Source organism: Melospiza georgiana, chromosome 1 (assembly GCF_028018845.1).
Source record: "Melospiza georgiana isolate bMelGeo1 chromosome 1, bMelGeo1.pri, whole genome shotgun sequence".
Lineage (NCBI taxonomy): Eukaryota > Metazoa > Chordata > Aves > Passeriformes > Passerellidae > Melospiza > Melospiza georgiana.
The window spans coordinates 146,037,464-146,057,750 of record NC_080430.1 but is presented as its reverse complement, the minus strand read 5'-3'; the positions used below and the strand labels follow the sequence as shown (position 1 = coordinate 146,057,750).

Here is a 20,287-nt window from a genome sequence, read left to right as displayed (position 1 = left end):
TAGGTTTAAAGAATGTATGAATATTTAAAAAACAACAACAACCAAAAAAAAGACAACAGAACAAAAGCACCACAAGATCAAGTCAACAAACTACATTAAAAGTAACCCATAAAATTTAGGGACATTTTACTACATAGACCAAAAAGATGAATCTTGTCAAAGATGGATAGAAGCTGAGCAACTGAAAATGGATTCTCTGCTTCTCGGATAGCAATTTAACACAGATAAAAATTTATTTGGATGAACACATTCATTTCACATAAACAGACTGTTTTGTAGGTCTATAGAACACAAATAAAAAAAAAAAAAAGCTGTTCGATTTTATGCAGGTTTATTGAGGAAAAATCTTATGGCAATTTCTTTTTAATGTCAGACAAAATTTACATTTTAATGGCCTCCCCCTTGCACACATCTTTACATCATTTTATGCAAGTAAATATAGAGGTTAAAGCAATATCTACCGAGAATTTTGCACTGTAATGTGAAAGTTAATGTATAAAGTTTAAAAAATATTGTTTGCTTCTCCAATAGTGAGATTTTTATCAAGTTCAAACATGCACATTCTCTTCTGCTAAAGAAGTCTGATAATCTGCATTTTTCATGTTAGAACTGTACACATTTACCAGCTGCACAGGTACTTCTTTTTACACACATTTATTCTACACAAGAGCAGTACGACACAGCCCCACCATCAGAAAATGGTAATTTCACCTACCCAAACACATACATGGCCTCGGCTGAAAAGCAGAATTATAATCATAGGCTTTTTCTTGCTCAACAGTTGGAACTTGCACATACTGCCTCATCCTGGCTATGGATTCACTCTGGGGGAATTGTCTCCTTTCCCAGAAACATTCCCTCTCGCACTCACACAGCTGCAGTTCCTTCCCACCAGGGCTCTGCAACACTGTAAGCTTATCTGATCAGCTCAGTGACATCTGCATAAAGGCACCTAACACGTGAAAAACCTCAGGATCAAATTCTGGTAACAAGGCCAGGCACAGGAAAAGAGCAAAGAATAAAAGATATATTGTCAATGTGCGATTCACACACATTCCCCCAATGAAACTGCACAGACAGTTTCATTACTTCAACTCGCCCGGAACACACAGCTCATTATTTCTCTGACTAGAAGTAAAAAATCCATGTAGTTTCAGGTAAAACTATCCTCAGACAGCTGTCACATATCACTGTAGAGTGATAAATATTTTAGCAAAACCTACTCACTTGGTCTTCCTAGAGAACAGATACAGAGTAATGTATTTAAGGCAGACTACTGACCAAAAAGACTTTCTTAAACAGAAAGGTTTACATCTAAGATTAAAGAAACAATCTAAAAATAATGAAATTAACATTATCTCTACTAACACTTCCTAGTTTAGGAAGCAAGGATTACAGAATTTAAATCATTAACATGATTATGATCCAGCAGGTAGAAAATCAATTTTCAGTTAAGCAATTCTGAAGTTACTTTCCAGCATTTTATTGTTTCACTTCCTACATTACATCCACTTGGGATACACAAATAAAGGATTTGCATAAGGACATTTTTATAAACCCTGGAAATTATAAGTACTGCTTTTAATAAAAACACAGCTAATAATTTCCACTACATAAAAATTCCATACCCTTTCAACGCTTAAAAGATGACTGCTAATAAACTCAGAGAAAACACTGAGCTGCACAGAAAGTGTCTCCACACAGTTTACTACAGGAAATCCTATGCTGTAAATTAGAAAAATCACATTACAATAAAGCTGTATTTCAAAATAGTCTGCCTGAATATTTGTGCTGTATCTTACTCATACAAAATTACAGGAAAACAAAAGTTTCATAAAACATAAAAGACTAAGTTCTGCCAGCTGAGTTTAAAACTGCCACATTTTCTTCTATCAAAACCTAGGAAAAGAAATAATCTGTTTTATCTAATGCTGGAGTTTCTTCCATAGTTTGCCATGTTGTCTAATATTGTTGTCAACTGTTTACAGAGCATTAATAACCTGAAACAAGATTTCATGTTCACTCCCTGAATATTTGTATTATCTCCCAAGCTTGGATGTGGTCATTCCTAACTTGCAATTGTCCAAGTTTTTTTAAAAAAATCATATTTTATCAAAAATGGTGCAATTAACATAGAAATTTCACTCTACAGAGAAATGCATGTTTTGCTAATATCAAGCAACACAGCAGTATTAGAATTATATTTGGTTGTTCAATGTACTTAAATATAACTATGTAAAAATTTGACTGTAATACATTTAACTTCCATTTTACTTATTTTTCTGTATCTGAGATGAGAAATATAAATAAAATAAATTTCTTTCAAATATCCTGATGAAAGTGCATAAAATAACACTTTAACCATAACCACTTACTATACTGGGTTATTTCTGAACTGTTAATATCAGTTGATGCATTTAATTCAGAACTAAAATGACTTTCAAGGGTACTCTCATTCCACTATAAAAAAGAGATCAGACATTTTATAACAAGGAAATTATTCCAGCCATATAAGGGAGTTAATTAAAAATATTCTTCAACCTGCTATAAAAAGAGCAGCTGCTGTAAGGACACAGGCTCAGCCATTGCAATGTCCCTGGAATGCACTCCCAGAGGGCACAGGGGGCTCATCACTCAGAGAGGAAGAAGAGGATGAAGCCTCATCCCCCAGAGGAGCCTCTCCTCCCCTCACCCAAAGCCAGCTGACTCCTCAGTGCCTGGTTCCCAGCCTCTCTCCACCAGAATGCACCCAAGAAAATGTCCAAAATGCAGATGAAATTTTTGTCTTGAGAACAGGATATTCCTCTTGTGATGTGCACTTTGGGTCCCCATGACAGCAAACCTGCAGTAACACCTAATGAGGAAGATTCCACCCATACCCGGGTTTGACTATTTTACATTTATTTTTTAAAATACTTTGGTGCTCAGTTTATTTGAAACAAATGAAAACTACACCCAAAAAAACCCAGCTTTCTCCTTAAAATTTATCATAGTAAGCTAAAAAGTTCAAGTTAATTCTGGTGTGATATGACTTCAAGAGTTCTTCTAAACTGGAATCATATAATCATTAAGGTTGGAAAAAGACTTCTAAGATTATGGAATTCAACCATCAATGAACCAACACCATGTTCACCATTAAACCATGTCCTGAAGTGCCACATCCACATGCTTTTTGAACACTTCCAGGGATGGTGACTCCACCACTCCCCTGGGCAGCCCATCCCAGTGCCTGACCACCTTTTCTGTGAAGATTCCTTTCTTAATATCCAATCTAAACCTTCCTTGGCACAACTTGAGGCCATTTCCTCTTGTCCTGTCTCTTGCTTCCTGGGAGAAGAGACCAAGCCCCACCTGAGCACAGCCTCCTTCCAGGCAGCTGTAGAGAGGGATAAGGTTCTCTCTGAGCCTCCTTTTCTCCAGACTGAGCACCCCCAGCTCCCTCAGCTGCTCCTCACACTTGTGCTCCAGTCCCTTGCCCAGCTCTGTTGTTCTCTGGACCCTCTCCAGCTCCTCGATGTGTTTCCTGCAGTGAGGGGCCCAGAACTGAGCACGGGATTTGAGGTGTGGCCTCAGCAGGGCTGAGCACAGAGGGAGAGTCCCTGCCCTGCTCCTGCTGGGGACACTGTGGCTGATAGAGGCCAGCTGCCACTGACCTTCCTGGGCACCTGGGCTCACCCTGGCTCATGTTCAGCCACTACCGACCAACACCCCCGGTCCTTTTCTGACAGCTTTCCAGCCACTCTTCTCCAAACCCATAGCACTGTGTGCTGGAATCAGCATGGAGAGATGCACATTTAGCTATGGTGAAAAGCATGTAAAAATAATTTGAATGTAAACTTTTTATGAAGCAAGAAATGATAATGCACGTGAAGTTACTAAAAAGAAGTAGAAAAAACCCCAAGCTAGTCAAATAATGCTCACCACCAAGCTTCTTCAATGAAGTATTCTTTCCAGAGCCAGTAGCAATTAGAACAAATCCCCAGCAAAATATTCTTTTTGGGATAGTGTATTTTGCAGACCTCTAATGCATTAAGAGAAAGTTTTCCATTACATCAGGTTCTCCAGTTGCATTCCTTAAGTTCTACCACTGCCAGTGTTTCCATAGTACCTCTCCTTTCCCCCACCTTTGCTGGTTTCACACAGTAACTTTGTTTTATTTGCTCATTTCTGCTCTCCTCAAGACAACCTCTTCCCTTCCTGCTTTGAGATAGTACTGTCACTCTCTATTTTTAATACAGCACTAAAATTACCTAAAACTAATCTGGTTCCAGTGGAAGAAGCTCTATGATATGAGTTTTGCTTTTTAATTCCTGTCCTTACTTATATTCCTACTAAGGTGGCCAATGTCATTTATTTCTCTGACTTCTATCACTGCAGCAATACAAAAAAGAGACTTCAGGAGACAAGAAAGACACATTTACATAAATCTCCCTGACCCCTCTTCCTCACAGCTGGCACTGATAATCTGTTCAGGGGAAAAATGAACAGGGAAAGTCGAGCTTTCATTCCTGCCTTCAGGATTTAGTTTGCAGTTGGGAAATGAGTTCTAGGTGATAAATCCAGTGAACAGAAAAAAACACAAGAGTTTTTGTTTCATCGTACCTTTATTTCTAAACAAATACTGATTTCATAACAAGGTGTTTCATAAATCAGTGAAAAATGGGAAGTAAATAAACGAATGGACTAAAGGAAACAGAGTGGAAGAGAGGCTCACAGTGCTGTGTGTGCTCTCTGAAGAACATGAACTGCTTTTGTTCCTCCATCCAGGCAAAGAGCAGAGCATGGAGCAGACTTCTGACACTGCCAAAACACCCACTGAGCACATCCAGTAACACCCTGAGCCAGCAGGACATTCTTTACCTGCTATTAAATTCTGAATAAAAGAGGTAAAGAAGGAGAGGCATTATCACAGTGCCCTTGTTCTACTCCTGCTACTTAACCCACCTATCTGCTTGTCCAAATGCCTGGCTCCTCCCAGCATCCATGGGTACCAGGGAATGGAAAATCCCCAGCACAGTGACGATTCTGGCATAAAGCAGCCTCTGAGCTGCAGACAATTCTGCTCAAAGCCCGCTTTTACTGTGGCCCCAAGCTATTCTCTTACCCAGATGAGTCATTTTCAGAATGCTGCATCCTTGAACACTTGCCAGGCGCAGAAGAGAGTTGCAGGTGACAGAGAAGAGCACTGTAAATGCCATGTGTGCTCAAAGGCCAAGCCACCTAATTCGCTAAACACTCCACTGAGAAGAGGGGCTGCCACATCTGCACCTCTCCTACCACTTTGTTCCCTTTTTGTGGCAGGCTGGGGAGAAACACAAGGCCAGAAGAGGCTGGTGCACCTCTGGATTGAGAGAGACACTGAAGGAGAGGAAAGACTCTGCACAAGGCATGGTTGAAAGGTAACAAGCCAAGCAGCAACACTCAGCTTATCTCCAGGGTGGCCAGAGGTGAGTAAGAAGCAGCTCTAGAGGGTTGCCAGAGGTACACCTATTCCAAAAGGGTCACTGTCTGCCTCAAGAGCCTTCAAACCATACTTCTGATCAGCAGGTTGGCCAAATACTGGTAAGAATATATAAACTTGTTTAAAAGGCTCAGTACTTTGGACTAAGTCCAGGCTACAGAAAGCCTCCAGATGCTTGAGCTGGTCAGACCTTCTCTTCTCAGCTCCAACCCCAGGCAGCACAGCAGACAGGGACTTTCTTTGTGCCTTCCTGCCCATGCCCAGTTAGTCTTAAAATTTCTGGTCTAGATGTTCCACAATTCCCCTTCCATTGCATCTCCTCATACTACTGGACACAGCAAGGAAAAGAGTTGTCTTTTCCAGCACGGAAAAGTTATTTTAACACTTGCTGCTCACTTCTGTTTTGCTCAGGAACTCATGTAGATTAAGCTACTGCCTTTAGAGGAACACCCCTTTGTATACCTGAGGATGAGAGGGGAATCAATGGGAAGCTAGACAAGAGCACAGATCTAGGAGTTACAATTAACTGAACCTTTAAGTTCTCAAGCTTAGGGCAGCAGCAAATAGGGATTACTTGGCATCTCAGAACACAGTCACTGAAACACCATGAACAGTTCTGTTTTTCAGCAGCTGTTTTAATTCCAAGGTCAGCATCCCAAGAGTAACTAGAATAGCTCCTGACACATAGGAAAATTGCCAAGATGTCTAAAGTTTTATCTTCTTGGTCAACTGAAATCTGCATTACAGAGTAGTGTCTTCTGCTTTGAAAGCTGTTGTTTCCCTACACCAAGAAACTGATGGAAAAGTGCCAAACACTCTCTACTTTGAGAATTTTATGAAGATTTTGTCAATATTACACGTCTTTATTATTTAAAGAGAGCTGTAAGGAGGGCACTGATAAACTATCACCTGCCCTACAGATGACAGGGCAGATGAACAAGCCACTTCAAACCAATGAGCAACTGGTCAGCAAGTGCCCACCAGGGTTTCAAGTCTTCTTAGCAGGAAAGCACCTGAAGCTTTGGCATTGAAAAACCTGAACGTAAAGCCACATGAAAATTTTTTCCATTTTCTTAAAAGGATGCAGTTTGCTTTCTTAATCCAATCCACAGGGAAGGAATACAGCTGTAGTGGTAAGAACTCCCAGAACCTTATGCTGCTGCCCATCTTTTTCCTTAGAAAAATGGATGCTCAGAACCATTGTGTCACCTCCTCACTGCAGCAGGTGGGCTGGGAGGATTTAATTCTCCACTCCTGCCCAATGGTGCCTGGCAGCTCACCTGCCCAAACCCCAGGGCTGAGACAGAGCAGGGGAGCAGGTACCACACTGCCACTTGAAAAGCAAGGCACGAGAAGGCTTTTGTAGTGAAACATGGATGAATGTCATGATTAAAAGTCCTGATGATGAGGAAGCAAAAGTTCACAGGCCTTCTCTCTGGAACCCTCAAAGCTAATAGAGAAGATAAGCTTAGCTCAGGAAACTAGATTTTAACTAGTTCAACATCAAGCACTGACCTGTTTATAGGACACATAAGAGTGTTGTTCTATAGATGCTTTCTTCTATTAAAACATCCCAAATACCAATATAAGCATGACCAGAGCTTCAAAAACAAGTTTTACCTTCATTTGAGCAAAGCCAGCTACAGGCTTCAATAAATTTGCACAGATTTTGAAAAACATTTCCTAATTAAAAGAAAAATGCTCTGTTCACAAGTAATTCAAGACCACATTACATATGTTTTATTTCCTGCACACACATACAATGTACACAGAAAGTAACATAAGAGGGGAAAACCCTACTGTGATATTCAGCTGAGAAAACAGTGAAGCAATTCCACTGAGGCACATACACAGAGCTCAAAACACGACAAAGCATCTGTTCCCGTTCAGTAACAAAAGTGTTTGAACTGTATTGACATTAATGAAAAATAAAATGCTGAACAAAAATGTTGTAATGTTACTTTGAAAACAGTCACAGAGGATACTTTGGCTTCAGAATTAAAAATCTTGTTTAAATATCACCAATCTTCAATTAAGTGCTCTGCTTGTGTCTATTCCTAACTGTTTGACTTTTCCCAGAAAGCTTTTACAAAATGAGATATTGCAACTTGGACTTGGAAACATACGTGTTTCCATTAAAAGAAAAAGAACATTAAAAGAATATGGAATCAAAAATTTGAAAAAAAATCTCTTTACATATTATCAAGAACAGGTCCTTGGAGCTGCCAGTACACTCCATGTTTCATGTCTTCCTTTCTCTGCAAACAGTTTTACCTTGTTCATCCTGCCCTCAAGAAGAGCAGCTTTTTCAGCAAACAGAAGGATATGCAACCCAGTTTTAAACATAGACATGAAAGACATTCAGTTTCACTGAAAAAAACCCTTCTAGGTCAATATGAATTATAAAATATTCTCATGGTTGTTATCTTTCCCATTAGCTCTAAAGAGTACTTCATCTTGAGTTCAGGTTTCCCCAAGAACTGAAATGCAGCTCTTCTCCCAGGCAGTGGCATAGAAGGGTGGAACATATCCCCATCTAGAACCACATATCCCAGCTGGTGAAAAAGCAATTTCTCCCTTCCTGTAATGTCTAATCAGTTAGAGAGGAACAGACACAGTGATTTGCTCTTCTGGGCACCTTCAGTACCTAAAGACTGCAAGTCCCTTTTCCACCACAACTTCTGTTTCCCACCAGACTGAACTGGCCAGTCTAGAAGATGGTCAGTGGAGGAGACAGCTTTGCATCTAGACACAAAGAAGTCATTTTAATAATACATCTTACATCTAATAAATACATCTTGTTAAGCAGTAAATCTTGAGTGCTTCAGCTTTCTGTAGAAACCAGACAGGACATCTGTGGGCAGACAGGTTTTCACTGGTTTCTGTAGCAATCCAGCAGTTCTTGCCCACAACCAGCACTTCTAACCCCACTGCAATTCCAACATCAGATTCAATTTGCACAAATTATGTTTTGTCAGTTCTGAGGAACTTCAAGCTCATGTCTAAACCAATGTCAGTAATAGATCACAAACTCATTTAATAGAAAAACCACAAGCACCTAGAAACTCTTGAAAACAGCCTGCACTGCATTTATTATGAGACAAGAGAACTCTGCCAGCTCAATCGTGTCAGACACAGATAAATTATAACTATTCATATTTTATTACATATGAAGTTCACAAATAGGGTATCATCATCCTAAAGTCCTTTCCCAATCATTACACAGTTACATCCTAGTTTAACAAACACAGGAATTTTTTTTTAACAGCATAAATTATTGGATATTTGTTAGTGCACTTGTAACAAAATATCCATGAAGCTTTATCTTCACCGATTTCCTTATGCATTAGCAGCTTTACAAAAGAATCAGGAAGGAGCACTGATTTAGCATAATTATACAGCTTAGTGTTAGATTGGAATTCCTTTCTCATTCTCTTGCTAAGGAATGAGTAAGCATTCTCAAAGCACAATTAAAGACTCAGAGTGCCCATTTCCAGCCAAAGTACAGACTGTTATCAACAAATACCATAACAGGTCCAAGTACAATTTAGAATCACAACTGTGCTCTTGAAAACTGAAAGGACTGAGACCTTCAACAGACATCAAGCAGGACACAAGTTACACAAGCACCAATCATTTTTGAAGTTTTGGGATCTACAAGTTGTTACACTAGGAATCATAGAATTGTAGAATATTCTGACTCCAAAGGGTTGCAACAAAGATCAAATCCAACTCCTGGCCCTGGACAGGACAGCCCCAAGAATCACACTGTGTGCCTCAGAGCATTGTCCAAATGCTTCCTGAACTCTCAGAAGACCTGGAAGAGTTTCACTCATCTCCCTACCCCACCCTCTTATTAATTTATATCTAATTCTTGCATGAGTTAATCTTGTATAATGTAGCTTCCTAGAAATGAAATAGCATTCTTTGAAAGCCAAAAGTGGTATACAGAGCTAATTTTTAATCTTCAGCAATCCGCAAGGAACATGATTCCCTAGAGAGCTACTGAGGTTCATAAAGGCCAACAGTGGGAAAGAAAGTCCATAAATCAAGGAAAGGGAAAGCCAAAAGACTTTTAAAAGGAGCTCACCCTGGCATTTCCAGAGACATGCATTTAATCACATAATGGAAATCTTACCTCACTCCCCAAAAATCAATTCTGCTTTGTTGCCATGCACAAAAAGTAAAATAGGACACTTGCATGCACAATCAGCATGAGCCTTCTTACCCTTTCGTCCCATGATTCAGAAATCAATAGCAAACAAGGCTGCACATGAAGATTAATCGACTGCTAGCTGCAAAGCCATTTCTGTAAATAACAACGACAGCCATATTTTAATACAGCCCCAGAAAGTTACTAAGCTACATTTTAATACTTGGGGAAATGTCCACATACAGTTTGAAAGCACACAAAGGCTGTGATGAGCACTGAATGAAGCCCATCTCTAAAGAATTTCATTTTTTATTTTAGATGCCCAGATTGTGCATACAGAAGTAACAACAACTGAAAAAATTATTTCTTCATGTTTTAACAAGGAATGGATGCAACACCATTGTTCATTTCTTGGCTACAATAAAGTGTGTTCCAAATGGAAGAAATGGAAGGATGAATGATGATAATGATATCACTCATCATGTCTTGTCTTAATATGAGTGGTTTTGACTCTCTATGGAACTGCTCCTCAATATTAACTTTCCACAATGGTGCTAGAATGATGTGTACATAGAAATGACAGCTAACAGAAAACAACAAAAGGAACACTTGCTCCAAATCAACAAGTCTTAAAGAAATTCATGAGTATTCATTAAATAAGGAAGCACCAATTTGGTGGCACACAAAGTTGTTTAGGGTACCATGAGTTAAATAAACAGATGCACAAAGAGCTACAGTCTTCCAGCTGCAAGTTCCCGTTTTGTTTTTCTTAGCTAAATCAAGGATACATTTGGAGAAGTTATTTTTTCTTTTCAATGCAGTCACCTAAAAATCAGCTGAAAAAAAACCCTGTAGCTGTTTTCGTATTGAAAGCAATTCTTGCATATTAGCATGCAAAGAATCTATTATATATTCTGCAACCATAGCATTATAATAGTTACAGACATCCTGAAACAGTTATTTCCCTTTTCTGGCCTAGTCCTAGCAAGTGGCAGACTGCCAAAGGGAGCCCAAGCCCGTGGCCTTGCCCTGGCAGCTCTTTCCCAAGTTCCTGTGCTCCCTCAGGTTAGTAGTTGAAAAGGACATGATCCAGGGCCACCGATGTGTCACATCCTAAAAACACCAGATTCAAGCAGCAAACAAAAATGTCAGATACCTCCTGATACAACTCTTCTGTAATAGCTGAAATATGAAAATGTTACAGAATGATAACCTATGTAACACTGTTTTAAGTAGTCAATAATGCTGTCATAAAATTAAGAGGGTTTCTCCTGCCTAAAAAATAAACTAAGAAATGACAAAAAGTGTTTTATTAAGTAGCAGGTCCCACTGTAAAGTCTGAAGGCTACACAAGAAACATATTCCAGATGAGGAAAAAAGTAAAATGATGGAAAGAGTGGAGACAGTAATTAATGGGAATTTTGGCTTGATTTTCACTAAAAACATTAGAAAGCTTAGTCCTTGAAATATTTTTACTGACACATTTAGGAACACATCTCCAGTTACTGTATTCCAGAGTTTTATTTCACAGGGTGATAAATCTTCCCTTCCCATTAACAATCTTGTTAATATCTACTTATTATACATACACAAAAACTAGAATCATTAAACACAAATAAATTACATTCCCAAAATTGCTGGGAGAGGAGAAACCAAAATGAGGAAGTTATCTGCCTCTTAAAATGTGTTAAAAATGTTAAATGCCAGTTAAGAATTCACTCATTTCAAATTCCATTTCAAGTGCTGTTTTCCCTCCTACACTTGGCAAGGAAACTCTATGCACATAGAAAATTATAATTTTTAAAGTCTGATGGGTATTTTTGGGTTTGAGGGAGGAGTGGGTCATTTATTTGTTTGAAGACCATGAAGTAACACAAGGAAAGAAGTAGCATGCATGAACACAGAAACTGACAGGCACTACTCAATTGTTCCATTTGTGTTTGTTTTCACCTTGCACAAAGCAGGGAAGCCCCCAGCACCCTCCACCTCTGTCAGAGGAGCTGCCTCTGCACAGACAAGGGGCAAAAAGCCACATGGTGTTTGGGAGGCCAAGGAAATAAAATATTATGTACTTTAATGATGCTACACAATGCTTGGAGCCATTGTGAAGTCACCAAAACTGCCTCTTCACTGCAACCAAGAACAGGCCAAATCATGGAATATTTTCTACATAACTAATATATGTACCTCTTAAATCAGAATGGTCCCTTTCCAACTGACAAATATCTGACAGAAGAGTGTGGGAGGTGTATATATTACTACATTTCACAGCCATAAATCAAAGGAAGAATGTGGGAACATTACATTTGGCAAAATCCTCATTTTTATTTATTTCTTCTCTTAATTTATATGTTAGAGTCAATTGTAAGGACCTGCCAATCAGTAAAAAACAATTTAACTTACAATTATTATTAACAAAACCTTGAAAACCAAAGATATAGTTATGCTAATGGCATAAGCCAAAGGAGAAAAGAACAAGCTAAGAAAAAGTTTAAAAATTCAAACACAGAGCTACCACAGTAAAATATATTTTCATAGACAACAGGTACTCTCACCTGTGTCACATATAATTCTTCCAGTTCAAGACATTTCATTTTAGTATAAAAGCTGCCTTTTCAGTTAAACATTTCACTGAAGTCAGGGAATACATGCAGTAAGTAGGTCAGCTGTTTCTAGAAAAGAAAAACCTCACTATCTACCAAGCTGTGTTTCAAACATCTGATTAAGTGTGAATATCTAGAACATAATGTTCAAAAAGAGAGTCTTCAACAAATATTTTGGTATGACTTAGCTAATGCTTTCTCTCCTTAGCAGAAGCATTTTCAGTCCAAATGCAGCCAATAAAAAACCTACCAAAACCACCCATGTTCCATAACAGAAGTATGTTAAATTAAATTATCTGCACAAATTACTCAACAGGGAAACTCAAGACCACAAGAAGCAAGTGAGAAACACATACTGCCTCTACTGCAGAGGCTATCTAGTTACATATTTTTTGGTTTCACTTTTAAATAACACACTATTTAACCTTTTACTCCACAGTGTTTTTGTGATAAAGCACACCTTAAACGGTTACTAAAACACCTGTGTTCAAACCTACTCCTACTGTACTCAATCAGAAATGACATTTGTTTCCTCAACATTTCAGAATTTGCATTTCAGCTTCAGCTGAAGACACCATCCGTATCTGAAACCATTTGTATCAATATCCATTTTACTTGCACAAGAAAAACTTGTAATGAAGTTAAACATAAAAAGTGCAGGGAAAAGCTACACCTTGGCAAGGTTGATCCAAGTGCTGCAGCAATGCCAGAGCACCTCACCTCCACTGCAGATGTCAACACAAATGCCATGTCATGGCTGGGCAAAGCCAAGCACTTTCACTTCTCAAGGTAAAGAGAGCAGACTGAACATTTTCTATTTGGGCTATTACAACTGCATTGAGACTAAAATCTTAACATTTTTTAGGACTTAATGCAGCACTAAATCCCCACATTCCTAAGTGGGACTGCTAAGCAGAAACATCAATAGAAAATGTGATAATCCAAATATGCAATGAACAACTCATGCAGAGCCCAGCAGCCTTGGCTGAGCTGAGGCTGAAGGAGAAGAGCATCCATCACCCATCACCTCTGGCTAAATGACCTTTGCTCATCTCCCCCTCAGTACCACAGCCCAGTCCTGACTCATGCCTGTTTTTCCACAGTTAATACTGAAGGAGTTAAAAAGCACATTGTCCTGCCAGTGCTTCACACACAGTAACTTCAATACTGACCTCTGAAGTATCACCAGGTACAGATGAATTCCCCAGAAAGACTAATGAAGCTTTTACTCAGTCTCTGTGTAATTCCAGTCATCTGGATCTCTCATGATATTCCAGAACACTGCCTTCAGACCTATACATTCATTCAACTACTGTAAGAAGGGAGGAAGGGAGGGAGGGATAAAATGACCACCAGGAACTGCTACACAGACCCAGGAAACAAAGCAGGACAGTAGTGGGAGTTGGTCAGTATGACCCAAGAAGTCTATCAAAATTTCCTGGTAACTAGATACTGTTTTTCTACTTCATTTGTAAAGAACTCATTGTAACATGACAGAAAACAGAGATATTTTTAGAAAATATCTCACCATAACAACCTTTTGTTTAGGAGTAAGTTTTATATGCACTTCCTATGTGTGGGATGAGAGAACTTAATGTGAGAATAAAATAAAATAAAAACAACACACAAAACCCCCCAGCCTTCAGAAACAACTGAGTATTTCAGATTTCAAGGACAAATACTTTAAAATTTCAAAGTAACACTGCAGCAGCAGCTTGTTTCATCAATATGTTCTGAAAAGAATCCTATGGAACCTTTGGGGAAGCCTAAATTAGCAGGCAGATTTCCTTTCCACATGCAACAGAGTTGAATTCCTGAAGGCTCTACCTCTATTGATTAGAAGGACAACCAGCCACAAAAGGATGCTTGCTTGCCTTAAAATCCCATTGTACTTCTTCACTGCCACAACTTTTGGAAGTAAAATATTATGAAAATACTTGTTGTTTCACAAGAATTGCAATGCACACATCTGTTAGCTTTCCTTGTCTTCACCCATGCAGTTACACTCATTAACACAGGCAAAGATAAATAAATGGCTCTGCAGTTCTGATGTCCTGCACAGATAAACATTGCAATCAGTTATTTGGGTCTCCTTTAGCTCCCATCTGACTGCAGTGATGCAAACTCTACTTGCATTGATATCAATGACCCTAAACATAAGCACTTCTGGTTTAAACAAAAACAAAACAAAACTAACAAAAACAAGAACAACAAAAAAGCCCCAAACAAAATACCCCAACCAAACAAAAAAATCCCAAGCAAATAAAAAAAAGTGCCTTACTTTTTCAGTTTAATTGGTTAAAAAAATTCCACTCACTCGTTCACATGACAGGTGTGACACATCTTACTTCCAGTAAGGTATTTGACATGACCAGGGTTCAAATGACACAACACAGAACAACTGCAAGGCATTTCTAGTGCCCCAGAGTCACAGCTTATTACAAATCACAGCAATGAACAAATGCTCAAAGACTTCCTCGTGAAATTAAGCATCCATGAAATTCACTACAAACCTGTATCAGAATGCACTCAGTGTGACTGGTACTGTAACTTTTTTGATAAAGCAGATTGCTTTATCCAAAGACTGGTGTTAGCAATCTTACTACAGATCACATAGAATTTTTTCTAAACAGAAAAAATTATTAAAGGAATAGTTAATTTTATATTTTTCTAACACATTTTATAATTTGATCCTTTGAGTTAGAGAAATTTGCTACTCTTGAAGGTAAATAATTTGATTCATAGAAACATTTGCCTCAAAAAATCTCACTTAACTTTGAATGTCAAAATTTTAAGTCTTATAACTTTTTATCCTAAATAGCAATTCTATCTTCTATAAACATTAGTTGTCATTTTCCAAAGATAGCATTATAGCTATATCAAAATATAGATTTTTAATAGCAAAAATCTTTTTTAGATTTGAATCCAACTATTTCAGAACACAGTCTAAATCATAAAATTCAATGTTACACTGTGAAGCTGCAATCAAAAAGGCAAATGCAAAGCTCATATTATTATTTGTAAAATATATGGAGATTTATAAAGGCAGAGACTAGATAATATTAACATCTTAGAATTCTTATAAATGACAGCAAGTATAATGTTTCTTTCTCCTTTTTTTTTTTTTTAATTTTTAAACCCCAAAGAAAATAACAGCAAACACTCCTATATATTGTATTAATGTACTTAAGATAAGAGTACTTACTGCCAGGCATTGTTAATCGGGGATCTGTCTTCAATTTTGTAAAAACATAAGAAACTATGAAAAGAACAAACAAAAAAACAAAGTCAGGACCATAGCTTCAGACAATTTACATCCAAATATGCTCAGTAACCCATGCAGAATGAGCATTCTTCAGCTCCAGTACCAGAGGTGCTGTTACCACAGAAATGCAGACATCCTCTTAGCTGACCAGAGTAGATGTAATTTTGCCTGTTCCTGAAATGCAGTCATTCTGCTCTTGCCTTTGATGCTGGAGTAAACGTTTTCCTGCTGTGTACTGTGACCTTCCCAGGTGCCACTGTCTAGGATGATAAATCCTGCTCATCTCACAGGATATTTCCACTTCAGCTCTGAACCACAGCTCTGCCCTGCTCAAATGCCTGAGAGAGGCTTCTGCTCAACACTGCAAAAAACAACTGAAAAACCTGTGTGGCCCTTTCTAGGGCATTTTTCTCCCAGTATCAAAAAAGGCAGATTTCAGATCAGAGTGCAATCTCCTGTACACAATAGCAGCTCAAAGGATTTTTGATGCAATTAAACATATTCATAAAATGAACTCATCTGAGGTTACAACAATCTGTTTTGGATATAAAAGTGGCCAAATATACTGTCGCTCTAATTAGCACTAAAATGCAAATTATTTGAAGATTTTTCTGTATTTACTAATTGTAAAATGGAAACTCAACACAAATGTACTTTTCCACAAATAAGAACAAAATCTCAGTTAATGATACTGAGTGTTGCTTTCTTGAAAAATAAAATAAATTTTAAATAAAAGATACTCAGCTAATAATTGTATGTATACATACACCAAAAAATTGTAATTCCACAGATGGATAATGTGAGAATAAGCATTTCATTTGGTCAACATATGTTTTAATGACCACATATTAAAGCAATGTTCATAGTTGCTAAAAATAAACTTTATTCTCATATATGCATTTCAATCAAGGGTTACAATTTGCTGACAGCAACTGGGATTAAAAATAGTACTTCAAAGTAAGTTATTTAAAATATGCCATCTATTAGAAAGCTGTATGTCCCTCTCCAAGGGCAGCATGAGAAACAGTGTAATTTTATAAAGGGAAATGTGCTGCAGATTGTCATGTCCAACAGACACATGGAGAAACAAAATCTCTGGTTCAGAATGCAGTTCTGGACCTAGCTGAAACATTACAGAAATCAGATTTACTGACATAAAAGAAAATAAAGAAGCAGAGAACCTGGTGAGAGTTTCAGGGAGTCAAGTGCCAGAGATTCAAAAGTGTTTTACTGACCATCTCCAGCAATCAGGAATTCAATACATTTTCCTTAAACACAGCCACTGCTGCCAGCAAAGTCAACTCACTTGTACAAGATTTTAAGAAGAGTTTTCTGCAGAAATTACTAGAAAAGTTGTATCAACTAAGACATATAGAAAATATCTGTTTTAAAATAATTCACTGGGGTTTTAGTCATTTTATGATCTGTAACAGGACCAAAAATTCCACATGGAGGTGGCCTGGCCTCTACATGCAGAACAGAGCACACAGTTTCCTCTCCATAAAGTCTTCAATCTCTGTCTCACTTGGTCTAGGACAAAGTTTCATCCACAGCTGCTGTTACCTGTCACAGCAGAACAGAAATAACCAAACCAAGAAACTCCCCACTCTGAGTTTGCTCAGCTATTTGCCACTGAGCTACAATTTTACCTAACAAAAGAGGGAAAACCCCCTCACAGAATCTGATGAAGCAGAACTTAGCTAATTCTCTAAAAGAGAACTATGGAAAATCATGTGATGCCGTTTAGTTCTCTGGCCTAACACTTGCTGTTTAACACATTCCATGTCAATTTGTGACCTGTGACAGATCACCAGATGCAATTTATGGATATCAAATACTACACACTGCTTTCTTCACCAAAGCACCTGACTCCTGCATATGAAGAGGGCAAACAAAATCATACCTGCTTTTCTGTGGAGGACTAAGAGTCATTGTGTTTTTTCTAAGGACAAAACAATAGTTCTAAATGTAATTATAATCAAAGTGCAAAGCTAGTGAATGTGCCTTAAAAGATAGAGGAACACTTTCATGACACATAAAATTGTTTTCTACAGAAAAACTTTCAGTTTTCTTTTGAGATGATTTTACACCATTTGGCAAGGAAACCCAAGGCCAATTTATTGCTCATCGCAACAAGGATAAAAATACAGTTTGTTCCATTTTTTTTTCAGTAACTAACCCAGGATCTGAAATTAAAGGATAGTTTATAAGCACAAATATTTCTTATTATCACAAAATTCCAGAAATGGCATTGAAAGCCAACCAGAAAAGCAGAGATTGTTTTCCAGTAATACAATGGACCTCTTCAAGAGACCTAAAATGGAAAAATTTATATAACCTGTGCTACAGGTAAAGAAAGAGAAGTCAGCACACCTGAGATTTTCTATTTTCTTCCAATAAGCCCTCTGTTATGTTATTATGTAACACCATAAATACTTAACTTGATTTTGAGTCTCCAAAATGAAATTGCCATCTGGGCTCCTTTCCCTTCCTCCAACTTAAGCCAAATAAAGGCAGAGGCTTAAGCACCTCTCACAGCCACACAGGCATGAACTGAAAAATTAAAATCCACTGCACATTTACTTAATAAATCACTTAGCTCCCCACTCATATTTCCTCTTTGAAAAATTAATCAATGCCTTTAGCTTTGAAAGTAGGCAAATGGCCAGTGCAATGCAAGATTAATAAACCACATGTTCATTCCTAAGTATAGACTGTTAAGCTCCAACTGTGATTCCCAGAACCCAAAAAATGTAATATAAAATGGATTTACATACCACAGTAATTCTGGGAAATACCTGACTTTAATCTGAATTATCTGATTCTCATCTGGAGAGGTAATGCCATGTATGAAGCTGGCTCAACCCTGCTCTCTTATATAAGACAGAATGCAACTACACAAAACATGACTTGCTTTAATTTCAAAAAATTACCTATCTTCAAATTGTTTAAAAATTGTGTGGTAACTTGACAAGGATTGATCCCTTATGGAGCTAGGCTTGGCAGTTAAAAGTCATTGACACCAACCAAAGCTGTTTCTAACGTGTACTTTTTATAATTTAGATTTTCTCATGATACTTGAATTGCCAACTCTGGTGAGTACTTTCACATCCCCTTCAACTTTCATGCAATATAAAATTTGTTCATTCTTTTCTACTGCACGAGTCTGGACCAAAAGTAGAGAGAAGTTACCGTCCATCACGAACGGCAAACATTGGTAACATCTAAAACAGATGCTGAAACACAAACTGTATTTTTATTACATTTTTGTAAGGTTTTTCCCTCAATCAGAAGTCAATCTCCTTCTAGCAGCCTTTTTTAGACAAATATTAAAATTGTTGTCAAAAGGCTTAAATAAAACCTATGGATAAGCCTTTAGGCCTATCAGGGCACTACAATCAAGATCTCAACTCCAAACCACCAATTTCTCAAAGAAATTTTATCATATGTTTAAGAGCATTAACACCAAGATGTCCCAAACTTACTAGCAAAATATTTCATATTATTTAGAATTAATTACAGGAATTACTTTAGGAAGTAACTACCTATAAAATCCCAAAACTTTGGCTGTTAACTCTGGGTTTAGCTTACCTACCCAGTTTGCACAGCAAACATTCACGTAGCTTTGCAAAGTGAAACGCTTGGGCTGGCAAACTGGGTTTTGATACAGCAACTCAAACTCTGGTTTAAAGTTAGTTATGGGCTTTCCCACAAGTGCTACAGCAGCATAGACACAATGTAAACCACAATATTTTCTTCCTTGTATCTCAGCTCAAAGGACCACGGGATAACTTTCTGGATGTATCCAAAAGTAAACGTCGTACTATTATTTTCAGCAACAGGATTTGTGAACCCACACCTCAGTTACCTAAAGCATGGCTCCGTGATGCACCATTAACTTTAAAGAAGCCAAGAAAGCTCACAGTGTCGCCCTCCTGTCAATTTGCACTGTGTTCAGTTATTATCTCGCTGTCTAAAGGTCCGTTTGAGGAAAACCTGCTGAGGGAACTCCCAAAGCCACAGCCCCGCCCGGGGAAAGAGGGGGATGCGCTCGCTGTCCCCGGAGCTCCCGCGGCGAGCAGACCCGTCCGAGGCGGAGAGCCAGCCTGCCAGCCCTTCCAGCTGCCAGCCCTTCCGCCGGGAGCCAGCCTGCCACCCTGCCAGCCCTTCCGCCGGGAGCAGCGCCCACAGGGACCGCCCGAGCCGCCAACACGGCGGGTCCAGGCTGAGGCCATGCCCAGAGGCTTCTCCTCACCGCCAACCCGGCGGCCCGAGCCTCCCGCCACTCCCTCAGCGCCCACCCCTCCGGCGCGTCCTCCTCGTTCCCAAGCGTGGAGAAGGGGAAAGAAAAGAGAGATCGCAACGAGGAGGAGACTGCGAGGGTGAATACGAGTGGAGCACTGCCCAGCTGCCCCAAACTCACCTCAGCCTCCCATCCGGCTCCGTTTAGCAGCCGCCATCTTCACCGGCTCCCCCGCCCGGTTAAGTGCTCTGTAGCGCAGTGCACGCCGGGAGTTGTAGTTCTATTCGGAGTAGTTCCGTCTCCTTTTCCGTCCATCCCTCCCACACAGCGAGGACACTGAGGGGTCTTGGCGGACGAAAAAGCTTCCCATCATGGCACGGAGGGACAGCCCCGGGTTATGGGGCTGGCTGAGCCCCGCCAGGCGCGGACCGGGCGGGCGGAGGCCGTCGAAGCGGACTACAACTCCCAGAAGCACTTGCGGCGTGGGCTCGCCGGCTGCTGGGGGCGGTGCTACCCGTGTCCCGTGTCCCGTGTCCCGTGCCCGGCCCCGCGCCGTGAGGGC

The 20,287-nt window shown here is 39.2% G+C and overlaps 1 protein-coding gene across 4 annotated transcripts in view; it reads right to left on the bottom strand.

The window, feature by feature from the left end:
* The window catches only part of EFR3A (EFR3 homolog A), a 74,959-nt gene extending 54,963 nt beyond the window's left edge, over nucleotides 1–19,996 (bottom strand). Inside the window, exons 1-3 of one of the 4 annotated variants that reach the window (XM_058023509.1) lie at nucleotides 19,906–19,996; nucleotides 15,423–15,476; nucleotides 9,690–9,770 (exon numbers count right to left, since the gene is read on the bottom strand). In XM_058023509.1, coding sequence (XP_057879492.1) covers nucleotides 9,690–9,702 — 13 coding nt within the window. In that variant the 5' untranslated portion in view covers nucleotides 9,703–9,770; nucleotides 15,423–15,476; nucleotides 19,906–19,996. Of the gene's footprint in view, nucleotides 1–9,689; nucleotides 9,771–15,422; nucleotides 15,477–15,585; nucleotides 15,822–19,905 lie in introns of those variants that run through there. The other 3 variants (XM_058023520.1, XM_058023528.1, XM_058023536.1) reach the window with 3 other exon arrangements.
* Between the last annotated feature and the right edge of the window lie 291 nt (nucleotides 19,997–20,287).